Raw genomic sequence first — 18,990 nt, 5'->3', positions numbered from 1 at the left:
TGTTTATTTCTTTCAGTTTTGTGCTGACATCATGGAAGAACTTGACACATTGCTTCCATTGGCGCTGGCATGCAGAGATGATTCTCTTCAGGAAATTAGAGAAAACTTTGTAGAGGCCTGCAGCAAAGTGGCAACAGCTGTCCTGGCAAGGCTGCAAGAGAAAAGCAAAGATGTTCCCTCCAAGGCTCCTCTGAAAGACTTGCATGCCGCCCTTTCCACAGCCATATATGTCTTTCAGCATTTCACTATGTATAGCAATTTGATGAGAGAAACAAGCAAAAAGTGAGTCTTTTTTTTACTTCTGAATTGAATCCCAGGGCCTGGTTCCATGTCAGTGATGGCAAGGGGGTGGTAGTCCAGATAGCATTGTATTTCTCAGCACACACACACTGCGTATGCTGTTTGTGGAAAGACCTGGACCAACCCTATTGATAATCTAAAGCATCCATTACAAAATCAAAATTCTTTATGTTTAAGATCTGCCTTTGATTGGCAGATCAATATTCTTTATTTATGAAGCCTGAGTAAATAAGGTTTGTCCACTGAACTGAATGTCCTCTGCTGTCATCTCAATAGAGGGCAAAGGCCTTTGATTCTCTTTTCTGACCTTTGCAGCATCTGGATTTTCTTAAAATTCTGATTTAGCTCATAGCAATCTTAGAGGGAAGGATAAATGCAGCATTGCTCTGCTTTTCCCTCTCTGTCTGCAATAAGAAATGCGAACAAATGCATCCAATTTCAGAGTTTTTGCATTAAAAAATTAGAGAAGTTATGTAGTGTAAAGTCTGAGACAGTGTTTGACCTGGGGGTGCAATATGACTACGTTTTCTGTGCTCTTGGGATATTTTGACTTGAGGTAACAGGATTCTCTTTTTTGATCCATGTGCTTTTGGCCATATGTAGTTTCAAAGCAGAAACTGGGCCTTTGGGGCTGCACACCTAAATGAGCCCAGTTTTCAAGGAATGTGTGATTTCTAAGGGGTTATGTGCTCTGCTGAGCTACCTCTGATGTTTTACTCTCTCCTGCATGAAGAGAGTATCTTTGTGAATGAGAAGTCTGAGCCGACGTATTACTCAATAATTCCACTTGTGTGTATTGTGAAAGAGTTTTAGTGCAAACCTACCACAAGTAACCTCTGGTCTCTGTGCTTTATGTTTTATCATGGCCAGTGCCGATGCTGTTAGGCTTCAACCCAGAATCTCCCAGTAACTGAATGACATATGTACTTTCATTTCAGAAAATAGGATGAAGTCATCTATTTCTCAGTGGCTTGGTTAAATGAGGATTTTTTAGAGGAGCAGGTATATTTAAAAAAAACTTGTGAAACAAAGGCCAGGTATTTTTCAGAAGTGAATGCTAGCTTCAGACTCTGGGACCAAGAGGAAATGAATGATTGATACTTAATAATCAAAACCGTTTGCAGTGCTAGGGGTTGTTACCTCCTACTGCACAGCCTTTCAATCTTTGCCTCTTTGATCATTCTCTCTGAACAGACCCCTGTTCCTAGCGCCTGTCCAGCAATATCAGGAATTCATCAACCTTCTCCAGTTTCAAGTTACGGACTACTGCGTCAGAGTTTGTGCTACAAGCATTTTACAGGATGCTGAGAGCCACCACTGGGATGACTGCAAAGCTTTTTATGAGGTGTGAGGTTAAGTTTACTGTGCCTTCCTTTTAAGAAATGTGTTGCACTGGTTGTCAGCTCTCAGACTAATTAGAAGTATTACTTTTACATAAAGGTCATTGGAATTTGCTATTTGAAATAGCTGTTAATACAGCCAAATTCCTCCATAGAAGTGATGTAGGAAAGCACAGTTATTCAAAGATGAGGTAAATCATTACCATGGAGTGTTTGTGTCCTTTGCTTAATAAAATACTGTTTGTCAAGTTGAGGATGTTTATACAGAACTCAGAGAAGAAGATACTGTCATTTTAGCTCTTCTTACAGAAATTGTGACATAGGAAAAGTGACAGAGATGTTTTTTAATCCTGGAATTTTAAAACTTGATGCTTTGATTTTTATTTTTGGTTGTTTTCCCCTTTTTTACCTTTTTTGAGTGAATGATGTAGCAAACAAAAATGGTCAATATAGTTGCCTTCAGCATTCAACAGTAGATGTCAGAAATGAATGGTGCATTCTGAAATCACCTCTCTGCTCTTAGACTATAACCCTAATGGTGCAGTGAAAAATACCCTAAGGATCAAGTGGATTATTTAAATTTATTGGGTCATTTCCTTCATCCCAGTTAAATGTAGATACAGACTGACATAGACTGCCTGAAGTTATTTTCACTTAATTTCAGGATGAACTGAAAGTATTATGTGTTTTTATTAATAATAACAGTTCTCGTGCAGAAAAGGTCCTGCCCTTACCAGGGCTCAGCACTGGGGCCAGTTCTTTCTAATATCTTTATTTGGACAAGGGGATTGAGGCACCTCAGTAAGTTTGTAGGTGACACTAGGTTGGAAATGTTGATTTGCCTGAGGGTAGGAAAGCTCTGCAGAAGGATATGGACAGACTGGACTAATGCACTGAGGCCAATAGGATGAGATTCAACAAGGCCAAGTGCTGGGTCCTGCACTTGGGTCACAACAACTTCATGAATGCTCCAGGCTTGGAGCAGAGTGGCTGAAAACTGCCCAGTGGGAGTTGTTGGTTGACAGCAGTCTGAACATGAGCCAGGGTGTGCCCAGGTGTCCAAGAAGGCCTGGACCAGCAATAGTGTGACCAATAGGATCACAGCAGGGATCTTCTCCCTGTAGTCAGCACTGGTGAGGCCTCATCTTGAGTACTGGGTTCAGTTTTGGGGCCCTGATTACAATAAAATGCAGAGGTGATGGAGTGTGTCCAAAGAAGGACAATGAAGCTGGTGCAGGGTCTATGTAACTGTGGCAAGGTGTATTAATGGATGCAAGATGGATTTCTTTTTAAAATTAATATTGTTTATTACTTTTTATATTCAGGATTCTCACCACTCACCCAGTAAATAATAATATTATTAATAATAATGATATTAATAATAACAATAATAGATTATTTGCACGATCATGAGGACATTATACAAAGGAATAACAGAATCTAGAAGATTTGAGAAATAACTAGCAATAAAGCAAATAATTAAACTCAGTTGAACTGGAAAGATGTTCTTGTGGTCAGTTGTACTGCTTGCCCACTAGAGGGACACAGGAACCTCCTTTCTGCTTAAGGCAGAGGCTTGGATTCAGTTTGAGAATTTACAGAGTTTTGTTAAAGAAGCTTTTGAGTATTTACTCACAAATAGTAATCTCCAGATTCCCATGACCAACTACAGTTTCCAGACAGTACCTAACTACTTGCAGGGAGTTCTGTCAGTGTCTTCTTAGCCACTGATTCCCAGGCGCTAAATGAGGGTGCTGGGAAAGAATCAGACAATCTCTGGCCTGATCCTGGTTCCTCTTGGCTCCAGACTTGGCATGGAAGCTTGCAGGTGTAGGCAGGATGTCTTGCAGATGTGCAGTCTTAGCACGACATCACACTGGCTAAACAATCCTATCATGTGAAATTATCTAAAGCCTGTTCCTGGTAAACTTGAGGCAAGGTAGTTTCCAGGCAGACAAACCCAAGGCGTCAGGGCTTGTTATTATGCATCAGGGCAAGCTTTTAGTTTAGCAGAGCATAATGCTGCAGACAATGGCAGAAGCATTGACAGTACCACTGCCAGGAGCAGAGCCTATTTTGGCCTTCCACAACAGCCTATAGCACAAGTACCTATTAAAGAAGTGGAGTTGTCCAGCCTGGAGAGAAGGAGGCTGAAGAGAGACCGGAGAAAAGGAGGCTGAAGAGAGACCTTCTTACTTTCTACAGCTACCTGAAAGGGTGGGGCCAGGTTGGCTTTAATCTCTTATCCCAATAAACAAGTGACAGGACAAGAGGATGTGGCCTCAAGTTGCCCCAGGGGGAGTTTAAGTTGGACAAGAGAAAAAAATTCTTCCCCAAAAGGGTTGTCAAAGCCTGGCTCAGATTGCCCAGGGAAGCGGTGGAATCCCCATCCCTGGAGTTATTGAAAAGCCATGGAGATGGGGTGCTGAGTGATGTGATTTAGCAGTGAATTTGAGGTGGGAAGTACACAACTTCACATCGTCACTCTGCTATTTTTGCTGAGGTGTAGCCAAGGATGGACCATGGTCTGCTCAGAGGCATAATGCTGAGCAGCTGCTACTTCTGGTGAGTTCTTGTAGGCATCCCAAATGGAAAAGATTGGTTGAAGACCTGTTGCTTGTTTCAGAGACAACATTGTGCTGAAACGTTCAGCAGTCAGAGCTCTCTCCATCCAAGGTCTAAGCTCATTAGGAAGCCTGAGACTATCAATGAAGATAGTCAGATCCTGCTGAAACAGGAGTAGCTTATAGCCAGATGCCAGAAGACCTTACCATTCAATCAAGAGCAGGCTCTGGTATGAGCTCTTACTCTCTCCATAGGAGAGCACACTCTTGCATTTGTGTGAGTGTCTCACAGCTCTGGGTGTGTTTTCAGTGGGAACCACTGCTGTAGACAGCATCATGGTCTAGCTTCTTTAAGGGGGAGATGCACCTGATTCTCTTCCTCTGCTTGTCTTTTGAGTAGCCCCTCTCTTGAACCCTTTCCCCTCTGCCCCTCAATTTTGAGTATTAAATGCAACTATGATCTAATGGAGAATGTCTCTGCTCGCTGCAGGGGAGTTGGACTAGATGAGCTCTGGAGGTGCTTCCAACCCAAACCATTCTATGACTATAAAAGATTCAGACCTCATCTCTAAACCCTGAATACCATTTCTTAAAGGCAACTACCACCACCACCACCCCATTCCTTTGCCAGGAAATCAGCAAATTATTCTCTGTTCAGTGGCTTTGTGTGCATGAGTAGGGCAGAGGGGAGAGGAGGAAATCTTTCTTCATTCTTGTTTTGCATGCTTAATTACAAACTAAATAACAAGCCTACACTTCAAGGATCACAGGAAGTTACTCTCTTCTTTTTTCCCCATAAAATATGACTTTGAAGTGGTATAAGAAAGGGCATGTGATAGCCTTCTCTTCCACTCCCCAGTAATGACATTCTGGCTAATAAAGCTGCTTGACTTACTGGGTGTGTAACTCGTCCAGAAAGAAGAAAAAACCCTGCAAGGAGGATGTGGCAGGGGACAGTGTCTGTCTCTAATTACACAAAGCTGCAGTGTCTGCTGCCATTTATTTCTTTGTTTATACAATGATGAAGTCTGAGGAGGACAAGACTGGTAGCAACTGGCCCTATCCTCTTGTGCCCCACAGCCCCTTAGTTCTTGCTGAGCATTGATTAGATCCCTTCTGGGGCTGCTCTTCTCCAGGCTCAACAGCCCCAGGTCTCTTAGCCTGTCCTCCCCACAGAGATGCTCCAGGCCCCAGATGGACTCTCTTCCTGTGTCTGTTGAACTGGGTAGCCCAGAACTGAACCCAGAACTCTAGATGTGGTTTGACTAGGGCAGAGTAGAGGGAGAGAAGAACCTGGCACTGGTCAGGCCACACCTTGAGTACTATGTCCAGTTCTGGGCCCCTCAATTCAAGAGAGATATTGAGGTGCTGGAACATGTCCAGAGAAGGGCAACAAAGCTGGTGAGGGGCCTGGAACCCAAACCCTATGAGGAGAGGCTGAGGGAGCTGGGGGTGTTTAGCCTGGAGAAGAGGAGGCTCAGGGGTGACCTCATTGCTGTCTACAACTACGTGAAAGGACATTGTAGCCAGGTAGGGGTTGGCCTCTTCTCCCAGGTAATCAGCAACAGAACAAGGGGACACAGTCTCAAATTGCACCAGGGGACGTATAGTCTGGATGTTAGGAAGAAGTTCTTCACAGAGAGAGTGATTTGCATTGGAATGGGCTGCCCAGGGAGGTGGTAGAGTCACCGTCCCTGGAGGTCTTCAAGAAAAGAGTGGATGAGGCACTTAGTGCCATGGTCTAGTTGACTGGATAGGGCTGGGTGCTAGGTTGGACTGGATGATCTTGGAGGTCTCTTACAACCTGGTTGATTCTATGATTCTATGTACCTGCTTCCAAGTCCTCCCTCTGACATGCACTCATCCAATAGTGATAAGTGGGATTAAAATAAAAGCCAAAAGAACATTTATGCTTAGAGGGCAAATACAGTGATTGTAACCAATCACATGAAGTTTTGGATATATCTCAGGAAAAGTTTTGTGAGATAAAAGCAGTGAATTTGTGGTGACGCTGTGGTGATTCTGATCTGAGTTCCCATCCAGCACTCCCAAGTCCAAGTTGCCAGGGAGTGAATCTGTCACTGGTGGAGTGCACTGAACACCCATTGTGTCTCTGGACCAACTCTCCAGATAATGTTTTCCAGCAGAGCTTGTAGTGTAGCAGACATCTGCTGTAGCTTCAGGAACTTATGTTTTCTAATAGCCAAAGAATAAAGAATTGTCTGTTCAAAGATAATACTGAATGGTTTATGTAATAAATCCCAGCTGCTTGTTTCCTGATGTATAAGCTAAATGAAAGCTCACATCTGTTTGCATTATAGCAAGCCTGCAAAAATAGCAGATGTTTACCAGCAGAATTGTCTGGAAATGGCAACAAATAGGGAAACAGGTCAGAAAAGGGGAATTAATCTCATTTAAGTCTTCATTGAAACTGCTGCTTCTGCAGTGGAGGTAAAAATGTTAGAGGAGGGATGCTGTTCCATTTACTGCTTTAGATTAAATAACACAGAGAAAGTGAAGGAAATTGGCTATATAGTTAGGTAGGTAAAAAAGCACAAATTCACCAACATGCAGTTACTTAGAAAAATAAACATCCTGTGTTAGAAAGCCAGGTTAGAATTGTGTTCCTGGCTGCTAAGTTTGCATGGTTCTTGAAAAACTCTAATTTTTGTGGATTTTAAATATGACCAAAGTAAATCATCTGCCATGAGGCATTCAAAGTAACTATAGGGTTGTTGTTGTTGATGATGGTGATGATGATAATAATAATAATAACAACAATATAAACAACTTGTTTAGTTTATTCTGTAATAGATGAAGTCATTTTGCAAAGAAAGAGAAGTGCTAGTAAGATGTCTGTGTCGCTGGGGGGTATTCTGCTGCCTTCACCAATTGTGGTGGAGGGGAGAAATTAGTTGGTGGGAGATGACATTCTATAAAAATATATGTTTATTAACTTCAGCATTCTGAACTCTCGCCACCCGCAACCACTGTACTTTAATATTAAAAGGATCTGCATGGTTGTGAAAGACATTCTAGGGTTAATATCAAACCATAACATATTAATAGCTAGCAAACAGTTCAAACTATAAACAGAGAGAGGAGTTTCCCCATGGCAAATACTGCTTGGAGTCAGTATGCTGTTTGCCCAGTAAGGTGGGCTGAGAGCTCTTTCTGCAATAGCAGGAGGCAATAGAAGTTACAGAGGCATTAAATCACTTACTTACAAATTCTTATTAATTATCAATCACCCTCTGGGTTTACATCATAGCCTATTACAAGTGCCCAATCTTCAGGGGAGTCTTTGCCTGTGGACTTTGAGGCTGGAATCCTCCCGGCTTCAGGGGCAAGGAGAATCTTCCTGGCTTCTGGGGAAAGGACAGTCTCTGACCTTGTTCTCCTGGTGAAGGATGCAATCTCTGCCCTTGTCTCCTGGCGTCTCCTGGACTCTGTCCAGGGATTCTTAGGCAGGACTTAAGGTGCAGAAGGAGTACAATGCCGTGCAGTCTGAGCACGATCTCATGCTGGCCAGCAGGGTGATTGCATGCAGACAAATGGGGTCTGCTCCTGGTAACTCAGCGGCAGTGGAGCTTACCAGGCAGTGATAAAACAGTGGGTGTGCAATAGGCTGCACGGCTGCATGGGAGACTGAGCTCTATAGAGACAGAGTCCAGTGGAGGGCTATCAGGATGATTAGGAGACTGGAGGGCATGGCTTATGAGGAGAGACTGAGGAATCTGGGGCTTTCCAATAACAAAAAGAGAATACTGAGAGGGGATTTGATCAATGTTTATAAGTATCTGAGGACTGGCCAGAAGGAGTGGGACAAGATTCTGCTCTCTTGCTCCCTGTGGTAGGACAAGGAGCAATGGGTGTAAGTTGCAGCGAAAGAGGTTCTGCCTCAACACAAGGGGGAAGTTCTTTGCTGTAAGGGTCACAGAGCACTGGAACAGGCTTCCCAGAGAGGTTGTGGGGTCTCCTTCTCTGGAGCCTTTCAAGGCCTGTCTGGATGTGTTCCTCTGTGATCTGTGTTAGATAGCATTGTCCTGCTCTGGCAGGGAAGTTGGACTCAATGATCTCTTTGGGTCCCTTCCAACTCCTGACATCCTCTGATCCTGTGATTCTGTGATGATTGTGTGCACAGACAAAATACAACTTTTTTTTCCCCCCTTTAATTATTTTTTAATCTTTCTTGTTAATTAATTCTGTTTTAAAACTTACCTGCATTACATTTTTCTCTTCTGCACTAGTGAAACTTGGAGAATTTGACATCTTCATGATTTGGTTTCCTTTTCTTTATTTATATTTTTAAATGACATTTTAGAGATCCCAGTCATAAATTGAACGACCAGAGCAGTGATCACAAGTTTTAGTACTTTCATTCTTTGCCATAATTACGCAGAATGACAGAATGGTACCTGTTGGAAGGGAGCTCCAGAGATCATCCAGTCCAATGCACCTGCCAGAGCAGGACCACCTAGAGCAGGTCGCACAGGAACAAAGCTAGACAACTTTTGAAAGACTCCAGAGAAGGAAACTCTGCAACCTCTCTGAGCAGCCTGCTCCAGGGCTTTGCCTTCCTCACTGAAAAAAGTTTTCCCTCATGTTCCTGTGGCACCTCCTCTGCTCCAGCTGGCATCCACTGCCCCTTGTCCTGTCATTGGACATCCCTGAGCAGAGCCTGGCTCCATCCTTCTGACACTGCCCTGCACATCTTTGTCACCAGGAACGTGGGCAGCCCTCAGGCTCCTCTGCTCCAAGCTCCCTCAGCCTGTCCTCACAGGGAGATATTCCACTGCCTGCAGCAGCTTGTTGGCTTTGGGCTGGACTCTTTCAAGCAGTTCCCTAAGGTCCTTCTTGAACTGAGGGGCCCAAAACTGGGCAAACAATGTTTGAGGTGTGATCTCAACGGGGCAGGGCAGAGGGGCAGGAGAACCTCTCTGACCTGTTCACCACTCACTTTCTAACCAACCCCTGGATGCCCTTGGCCCTCTTGACCACAAGGGCACTTTGCTGGCCCATGGGCACCCTTCTGTCCACCAGGATGACTAGGTCCCTCTGCTCCACACTGCTCTACAACAGGTCAGTCCGCAGTCTGTCCTGGTCCATGGGCTTGCTCTTTCCCAGGTGCCAGACTCTGCCTTTGTCCCTATTGGGTTTCATTCCATTTCTCCGCACTCAGCTCTCCAGCCTGCGCAGGTCTGGCTGAATGGCAGCACAGCTTGAGAGGTGTCAGCTACTGCTCCCAGTTTGGTATCAGCAAACCTTCTGTCAGCTTAACACTTTCTTATATAAAATGCACTTCAGGTACTATAGAAGAGAAATACTAGATTATGACAACTTTAACAAGGCCAAGTGCAGGGTTCTGCACTTTGGCCACAACAACCCCATGCAGCGCTACAGGCTGGGGACACAGTGGCTGGAGAGCAGCCAGGAATAAAGGGACCTGGAATTGTAATGAGCCATTGGAATGGGCTGCCCAGGGAGGTGGTGGAGTCACTGTCCCTGGAGGTCTTCAAGAAAAGCCTGGATGAGACACTCAGTGCCATGGTCTGGTTGACTGGATGGGGCTGGAGGATAGGGTGGACTGGATGGTCTTGAAGGTCACTTCCAACCTGGTTGGTTCTATGATTCTGTGATTCTACTGGTAGATAGTAGCTGAAGATGAGCCAGCAGTGTGCCCAGGTGGCCAAGAGAGCCAATGGCATCCTGGCCTGGATTAAGAACAGTGTGGCCAGTAAGATGAGGGAGGTTATTCTTCCTCTGTACTCAACACTGGTCATGCTACACCTTGAGTACTGTGTCCAGTTGTGAGCTCCTCAGTTCCAGAGAGATGTTGAGGTACTGGAACATGCCCAGAGAAGGGCAATGAAGCTGGTGAGGGGCCTGGAACACAAACCCTATGATGAGAAGCTGAGGGAGCTGGGGTTGTTTGACCTGGAGAAGAGGAGGCTCAGGGTTGACCTCATTGCTATCTACAACTACCTGAAGGGACATTGTAGCCAGGTGGGGGTTGGTCTCTTCTCCCAGGCAACCAGCAATAGAACAAGAGGACACAGTCTCAAGTTGTGCTGGGGGAACTATAGGCTGGATGTTAGGAGGAAGTTGTTGCCAGAGAGAGTGATTGGCATTGGAATGGGCTGCCCAGGGAAGTGGTGGAGTTGCCATGCCTGGAGGTGTTCAAGAGAAGATTGGATGAGGCACTTAGTGCCATGGTCTAGATGACTGGATAGGGCTGGGTGCTAGGTTGGAGTGGATGATCTTGGAGATCTCTTCCAACCTGGTTGATTCTATGATTCTTTGAACTTGCAATAATGTGATAATTTGTTTATAAAGAAGCCAGATAATGATGATGATTGCTCTTGTTGATATTAATTTTATGTTGATATTTTATTAATATTGATACTGATATTATAGAATTAATAAAACCACTTACAGAGTTTTTAAAATACTATTTCATGATTTTGATAAGGTTAAAATGTCAACAAATCTTAAACATTTCTCCATTAGAGTGTGGGCAGAGGAGATTCATGTTCTGATGCAGCTTCATCATATTTCTGTTTTCTGAATAGATATTAGTTGAAATATTTAAATCATAGAATCATAGAATCATAGAATCAACCAGGTTGGAAGAGACCTCCAAGATCATCCAGTCCAACCTAGCACCCAGCCCTATCCAGTCAATCAGACCATGGCACTAAGTGCCTCATCCAGTCTTTTCTTGAAGACCCCCAGGGACGGTGCCTCCACCACCTCCCTGGGCAGCCCATTCCAATGGGAAATCACTCTCTCTGTGAAGAACTTCTTCCTAACATCCAGCCTATGTTGAGTAGAGCTGTTTTTAGAGACATGGATTAATTACTGTGATTTTGGGTCTTCTGTCTTTATCTTTGTGTCTTTTTTTTTTTTTTGAGGGAGGGTTGTTCTGCATAGACAATGAAATATTGAGTCCTTCCAAGAAAATGTTTCATTTTAACTAATTACCATAATAATGGGTGTGTGGGGGAAATCTAACAAAAGAAAAAAAAGTCTGAATATTTCCTGTTATCAGTTTAATTATTCAGTTACTGGAGTTTTGTTTTGTTTTGTTTTGTTGCTTCTTATTTCATATCCATTAGATACAATCAAATTTCCATAACCACAGTGATGTGTGGCAATTATGAATTCCTTCCACATTGAATTAATTAGACTTACAGGAACTAAGCAGACATTTTGGAAGGTGTGTCTTTCTAATTCAATCGTGTGGTGGTTTTGCTAGGGGGAGAGGTGCTCATTCTCTGTCCAGATGTGGCATTACTTCTGCTGTGCTCTTCATCATGATCTGTGGACTATTCTACCACCCAAGACAGCCCAGGAGATCCTTAGAGATGTACTTGAGCAGTCTTTGGCTTTGCTGGCCTCCAGATACTGTCAGGCTTGTCCCAGCTACAAGAGAACACCACAAATCAGGTAATGGTTGTCTATTTAATGCACACTTTAAATGGATAAATGAAGTAAATCTTAGTTTTCTGTTATCCACTGCTTTAGTTCTGATGTAAATGTTAGCAGAGACAATAGACACAATTTATGCGTTTTGGCATTCATTTCAATTCAATATACTTTGTATATTTTAGTGTACTTAGTAGTCTTATACTAAGCCTAGCAGAATCAAAGAGGTAGGTTTTTAGGTCTTGGTGAACTTGTTCCATAAAGTGCTGGATTGGTTTGAAAGCCTCACAATGAACATTGGATGGAGGAGAGGTGGCCCAACCAAAAAATGCAGTCAAAACTGGCAACTTTGGATTTAGAGATCAAATCACTGGTTCTTGGAGAAAACACCAAGTGTTCCAATAAAATCTGGGTTGTCATAGGGCTTCTCAAGTGGAAATGCTACAGGATCTCATCAAAAGACTTACCAGACTGAAACCAGTGGTGCAAAAGGAGAGAGGAGGAGGAGGAGGCTATTCCATCTCCTTTCATTTCAAGAACTATGAAGTTTGGAAGTTCTGTTTTTCTTAGAAGGATTCTTATGTTTTGTCAAGGCAGGTGTCTCCAGGTGGAAGCTGATCTCATCTGTCCTTTCTCATTCTATCCAATGTCTTGTTTGACTGAAGAAGTTCATGTGTGTTTCATCCTGCCCCTTTGCTGCACAGCTTTCACAGAGTCCCAGCGTGGTGGGGGTTAGAAAGGACCTCTGGAGATCGTCCAGGCCAATCCCTCTGCTAAAGCAGGGCACCCACAGCATCTTACCCAGGATTACAATGTCCAGGTGGGGTTGGAATGTGTCCATAGATGGAGACTCTACAACCTCTCTGGGCAGCCTGCTCCAGGGCTCCAGCACCGTTAAATTAAAAAAGTTCCTCCTTATATTTAGATGGAACTTCTGTATTCAAGTTTGTGTCTGTTACCTCTTGTCACTAGGCACCACTGAGGTGTTCAAGAAAAGCCTGGATGAGGCACTTAGTGCCATGGTTTAGATGACTGGATAAAGCTGAGTGCTAGGTTGGACTGCATGATCTTGGAGGTCTCTTCCAACCTGGTTGATTCTGTGATTCTATGACTCTGTGATTCTATGAAAACAAGACTGTTCCCAGCCTCCATGACACCCAGTCAGCATTGATGAGATGCCCTCTCAGGCTGCTCTCTATCAGACAAAAGAGCCCAAATTCTCTCAGTCTCTCAGTCAGAGATGTTCTAGTCCCCTCCACATCTTTGTAGCCCTGTGCAGTACCATCTCCAGCACTTACTGTCCTTCATGATTAGGAGAGGCCAGAACTGAGCCCAGGACTCAGGATGAAGCCTCTCTAGGGTAGAGTAGTGGGGGAGGAGAAGCTCCTTTAGGCTGATGGCCATACTCTCCTTGATGCACCCCCAAGATGCAATTGACCTTCTTGCTCATGACAGCCCATTGCTAGCTCATGGGGGACTTCTTGTCCACCAGCACTCCCTGGCCCTCTCTGAAGATCTGCTTTCCAGCAGGTCCCTCCTCACCTGTACTGCTGCAGGGACTCTTCCTCTCCAGCTGCAGGACTCTGCACTTGCCCTTGTTGAACTTCATGAGGTTCTCTGACCAAGTCTCCAGCCTGCCCAGGTTGCACTGGATGACAGCAGAGCCTGACAGGCTGTCACTCAATCCTCTCAGTTTTGTGTCATCTGTAAACTGGCTGAGGGTCTGTTCTGTTCATTCATCCATATGAATCCTTCCTGTATCCTTCCCATATGAGTATGTTCCTTAGATTTTGAAAGGGATACAGTCCATGGTGGCCATGCAAATTCAAAACTAACAAGGTTCTAATTTGCAGGACATGATGGAACAGGGATGTTCTGTCTTAGCTTAGAGTTATATGCTCTCATCACAGGTTTTGTTGTGAAAAGGAGCAATGTTACAGAAGCTTAAGTAGCTTCCACAGGTGTGCATTCTTGGGATGCCATGGGCATGGACACCTCCCACTAGCCTTGGTTGCTCAAAGGCCCTTCCAATGTGGCCCTGAAAGCCTGCAGGGAGAGAACATCCACAACGTCCCTGGGCATCTTGTGCCAGTGTCTCTCCCTCACGTTCAAACATTTTTTCCTCATCTCCAGTCTCAACTCCCATCTCCCATTGTCCCTTGTCCTGGCACTACCAGGCCTTGTCAGAAATCCCTCCCCAGCTCTCCTGGAGCCCCTTCAGGTACTGGAAGGATCACTGTGCTGGGGGCACCAGAACTGGATGCAATGGTGCAGATGTGGTCTCAGCAGAGCAGAGCAGAGCAGAGCAGAGCAGAGGGGCAGAATCTCCTCTCTGGTCCTGCTGGTCACACTACTTTGGATGCAGCTCTCAGTAATGTTATTTTCTTTTTTTTATCCCTACAGGATTGATATTGCAGCAATTTTGATGTGCACTGAAGATATGCTGTGGTCAGTTTGCAGCTCTGTGCAGGAGTTTCTGAATCCTCATGAGGACAGAGATCTCAAGATCTATAAAATTCACAGTCACTGCAACAGTCTGCTCTCTGTGCTGGCTGTTTTAACTTCACCACTGAAGCATTTGCATGAGTGAGTATGAAAGAAATATTCAGTTTGAGATAAAATTGGCACCTGAGCTGGCATGGGTAGCTCTGAGAGGTGAATAATTGTGTGGAAATAAAAATGCAGTGCACGGTGTAGGCAGATTTTGATAACATTTGATTATTTCTTGATTTGGTCTTGAACTTGTCTTCATGATCCTGCCTTAAGCCCTATTGTATCTGCTGGGATTTTATTAGCTGATTATTTGGATCAGACTCCTACACTGAACATTCTTTTGTCTGATGATTCAGCTATAATGAATATCTGGTTTGATTTGCTCTGTAACACAAACAGTAGGATTTCATTACTAATCACTGTCCCAGATTTGTAGTTTACTATTGTTAGGACATATTTAGTTGGGAACACATTCTTATCAATCTTAAAACATTTTCCCACTATGGTGCTAAAGCTTCTGGTTAAGTTTTTCAAGGATTTTAGTCACCCATGCAACTGCAAAAGTTGATCTTCTTGCTATTTCAGATTTATCTACCTTCAGCTTGCAGGTAAATTTTAATGTTCTGCTGTCATCCAATAATAGCCCTGTAAGTACTAGGATTTAAAGATCATTCACTGAAATTAGGATCTGGTTACACGACCACTGTGCTTCAACAAATATTAAATGTAGTTTAGAAGAGAAAGGGTATGAAATGCCCATCTTTATAAGAGTCATAGCTGTAGACAAAACAGTGCATTACTTGCACTGAAATTGGGTCTGAGTCTGAGCCTCAGTCTGAGTCTGATGCTTTTTCATCCTAAAATTTCTTCTGTAAAATTGGTATAAGAGACAGTTCCAAGAGCGATCAGAAATTAAACAAGCAAACAAAAAATCACCAATAAAATAAAAACAATGTCAACATATTCAGGGTTCAGAGAGTTGTCATCAGTGCCACAGAGTCGAGCTGGAGGCTTGTGGCCAGTGGTGTTCCCCAGGGATCAGTACTGGGCCCAGTTTTATTCAATATCTTTATCAACAACCTAGATGAGGGCATTGAGTTCACTGATAGTACAGAACTGGGGGGTTGCTGGCACTCCTCAGACTGTGCTGCCAACCAACGAGATCCGGGCAAGCTGAGAGCTGGGGACAGGGAGCCTCATGAAGTTCAGTAAGCACAAGTGCAGGGTCCTGCATTTGGGGAGGAATAACAACAGGCACCAGTACAGGTTGGGGCTGCCCTGCTGGAAAGAGTCCTTGGAGTGCTGGTGGACAACAAGGTCTGCATAGGCCAGCAATGTGCCCTTGTGGCCAAGAGAGCCAATGGCATCCTGGGGTGCATCAGGAAAAGTGTGGCCAGCAGGGCTAGGGAGATTCTTCCCCCCAATACTCCACCCTGGTGACATCACACCTGGAATACTGTGTCCAATTTTGGGCTCCCCAGTTTAAGGGAGACAGGGATCTGCTGGAGAGAGTCCAGTGGACAGCTGCAAGGATGACTGGTGATGTTGAACATCTCTCCTGTGGAGAGAGACTGAGAGTCCTGGGGCTGTTCAGTCTGGAGAAGACTGAGAGGAGATCTGATCAATGTCTACAATTATCTGAGGGGTGGGTGTCAAGTGGACGAGGCCAATCTCTTTTTGCTGGTCAGCAGCAATAATAAGACAAGGAACAGTGGATACAAACTGGAACATAGAAGGTTCCACCTCAACGTGAGGAGAAATTTCTTTACAGTGAGGGTGACAGACCACTGGAGCAGGCTGCCCAGAGAGGTTGTGGAGTGTCCTTTTCTGGAGACTCTCAAAATCCACGGGGATGCATTCTTGTACAGACTACCCTAGGTGACCCTGCCTTGGCAGGGAGGTGGGACTCGATGATTTCTGGAAGTCCCTTCCAACCTCTGAGGTTCTGTGATTCTGTGGTTCTATGATTTTATGGTTCTATGATTCGATGATTCTACTTTTTACAGATTATTTATCTGTACTGAAATGATATGAAAAAAAATTTCTGCTAACTCAAGAACTCGCTGAGTTTCAGAACAAAGTGCTCATGGAGAGAGTGAGGCAGAATACTTTTGTATTTCAGGGAAAATCCCACAGATTAAAAACTTGGTTTCATATTTAGGGATATAGATTTCAGTAGTCTCATTTACTTTTCTAGAGATCAAAAGTGTCACATGCATAGGATGTTGCAGCTCATTTAACTTACTACAAAGTCCTCTGCAAATTGTCACCAAAATCCAGCAGCTTCCTTTATGAAGAGTACCAAAAAAAGTAATATTCTGTTACATATTTAGAAAAACAACATTAACACACAAAAAACCTCACCATAGTTAGAGGTATGATGCATGTTTTTGCATAAGTGAAAAGGGATATTTTTGGGTGAATTGTGTATTCAGACTCAGTACTCCAGATGTGTCCTCACCAGAGCAGAGTATGGAAGGAGAAGACCTTCCCTTCACTTGCTGGCCACCTGCACTCCCAGGCCCTTCTCTGTGGAGCTGCTCTCCAGCAGGTCAGCCCTCACCTGTACTGGTGCAGTTATTTCTTCCCCAAATAGAGAACTTGCCCTGGTTGAACTTCATGAGGTTCCCCTCTGCCCAACTCTTCAGCCTGTCAAGTTCATACTCTGAAATTTATGTTAAATTCTGTTATTTAGTGAGTTGCTTAGTTCACCATGTTAAGAGTCTATCAGTAGCAAGTTGAGAATGTATGCATAGTTTTGAAGAAATACTAATCCTTCATCAGTTCTTTGTACAATTACAGCTGTATAATCAGAATTTCCATCTGTTAGCTTGGCTCTATATCTTTCAAAACTTCAGTGAAATTAACTAGAAGTGAAACAAAGACTTTTTTATTTTAAATCTATCATTCTCTCTTTTGCTGTTGGAAGATTTCCCTGCAGGGCCTAGGTTTAAATTAATCCTTAGACTGCTCAGGAAAGTTTTGTGTGATCATAAAAGCAGGGATGACAGAACATTGTTTTCCAGGGGTTGTCTAATAATAGGACTGGCTCATTTCCAGCTTGCTAGAGATGCTGTATTAAGTATTGCTTCCAGGGAATTAAAATTATTCATGATTCTTTATTATGTTGGTGGAAAGCAACAAAGTAGTAGGGGTGCTGAAAAAATTAATAATATCCTTAACTTCTAATAAAGCAATTCTAGTACATGCTTTCTCCTTCCAATTTTGTGATTAAACATTGTGCCTTCTGCTGTCCCTTAAGAGTTTCTTTTCAGTATGACAAAGCTACTTAGACCTCTTCCTAAATTCACCTGTGAATCCTAGATCGTGAGTTTGTGTACCCATTCTTCTGTTCATAGAGTCATAGAATGGTTTGAGTTGGAAAGGACCTTGAAGATCACCCAGTTCCAGCCCCTCTATCATGGGCAGGGACACCTCCAACTAGATGAGCTTGCTCAAGGCCTCATCCAGTCTGGCCTTAAACACCTACTCTCCATTCTCTAGCCTTCTCTAGCCATCCTGGCAAAACAGAAGTGTTGGTTGGAAAGGACTACTGGACGTTATCTAGCCCAACATCCTGTTCAAAACAGGGATAACACCAAGAGAAGTCATAGAACCATGGAATCACAGGGTGGTTTGAGGTGAAAATGACCTTAAAGATCATCTAGTCCCAGCTTCCCTCTGCCATGGGCAGAGACGCCTTCCGCAAGCCCAGGCTGCTCAAAGCCTCACCTAGCTTGTCCTTGAACACCTCCAGGGAGGGTGCATCCAGGAACTGTGACCTGTTCCAGTGTGTCAGACATGTAGGCTGCCATTTTATGACTTGACCCTTTAGCCACCTCTTTGTCAGAGTAGAGGAGCTCAGATCCTTCAGCCTCTTGTCACAGATGGTGCAGTCTAGTCCTTTTCTCATTCCCTCACATCCTTGTCTGCAGGCCCAACACTCAAACAAAATCTTCTAGGTAAGTCTTAATTCTTGCCAAGTAGATGAAGTGAATATCTTTAGTATGTTTGCCGCAGTCCTCCTCATGCAGCCCTGAGTGTGGTTTGCATTGTGTCCAGTGTGCATGCACGATTGCTGCCCTTTCAGCGCCTGCTGGCCATCAGCCTCAGGCTCGTGCTGGCCAGGTTGGTACTCCAACAGCCAGTCCCCACCTTAGGTTACTGACTGTAATTCTCTTGCTGGGCAAGAAGTTGCACTTTACCTCCCTGAACTTTGTGTGCCAGACTTGGCACTCTGCTGTTGGTTGTGTTGACTACAGCACCTGCTTTCCTCAGTTGATCATCAACCTGCAAATGTCCTACACATGTGTTCCATGTGTCCACTGTTCTCCACGTTGTTGAAGAAGATAGTAGGCAACAGCAATCTCCGTGATGTGCTGCCCGAAACTACCAGATATTACTGTTTTCTTGCTGCTGACCTAAACCTGTGGAAAAGAAGAGGACTTCTATCTCTGAGAATTTCCAGTCATTGTAGTCTTAGTTGCTGACAAGATTGTTGTCAGTTACTGAGTTCAAGCAGGTGGTTTTTGTGCAGTGGATTGAACAGTTTCAGTGCTGCTGGTGGATTCTGTAGGAAAATTCACAGCATCACAGTATCATCAGGGTTGGAAGAGACCTCACAGATCATCAAGTCCAACCCTTTACCACAGTGCCCAAGGCTAGACCATGGCACCAAGTGCCACATCCAACCTTGCCTTGAACTGCCCCAGGGACGGCGACTCCACCACCTCCCCAGGCAGCCCATTCCAGTGCCCAATGACTCTCTCAGTGAAGAACTTTCTCCTCACCTCCAGCCTAAATCTCCCCTGGCGCAGCCTGAGGCTGTGTCCTCTCGTTCTGCTGCTGGCCACCTGAGAGAAGAG

The 18,990-nt window shown here is 44.2% G+C and overlaps 1 protein-coding gene across 1 annotated transcript in view; it reads left to right on the top strand.

Moving 5' to 3' along the window:
* Positions 1 to 18,990, top strand: part of KIAA0825 (KIAA0825 ortholog) — a 359,412-nt gene that overhangs the window by 120,741 nt on the left and 219,681 nt on the right. The window contains 4 exon segments of the mRNA XM_064176290.1: positions 17 to 282; positions 1,495 to 1,645; positions 11,463 to 11,653; positions 14,036 to 14,218. Of these exon segments, the coding sequence (XP_064032360.1) occupies positions 17 to 282; positions 1,495 to 1,645; positions 11,463 to 11,653; positions 14,036 to 14,218 (791 nt within the window).

Source organism: Pogoniulus pusillus, chromosome Z (assembly GCF_015220805.1).
Source record: "Pogoniulus pusillus isolate bPogPus1 chromosome Z, bPogPus1.pri, whole genome shotgun sequence".
Taxonomy (NCBI): Eukaryota; Metazoa; Chordata; class Aves; order Piciformes; family Lybiidae; genus Pogoniulus; species Pogoniulus pusillus.
Note: the sequence above shows the minus strand (reverse complement) of the source record. Positions and strands in the feature narration are given on the sequence as shown.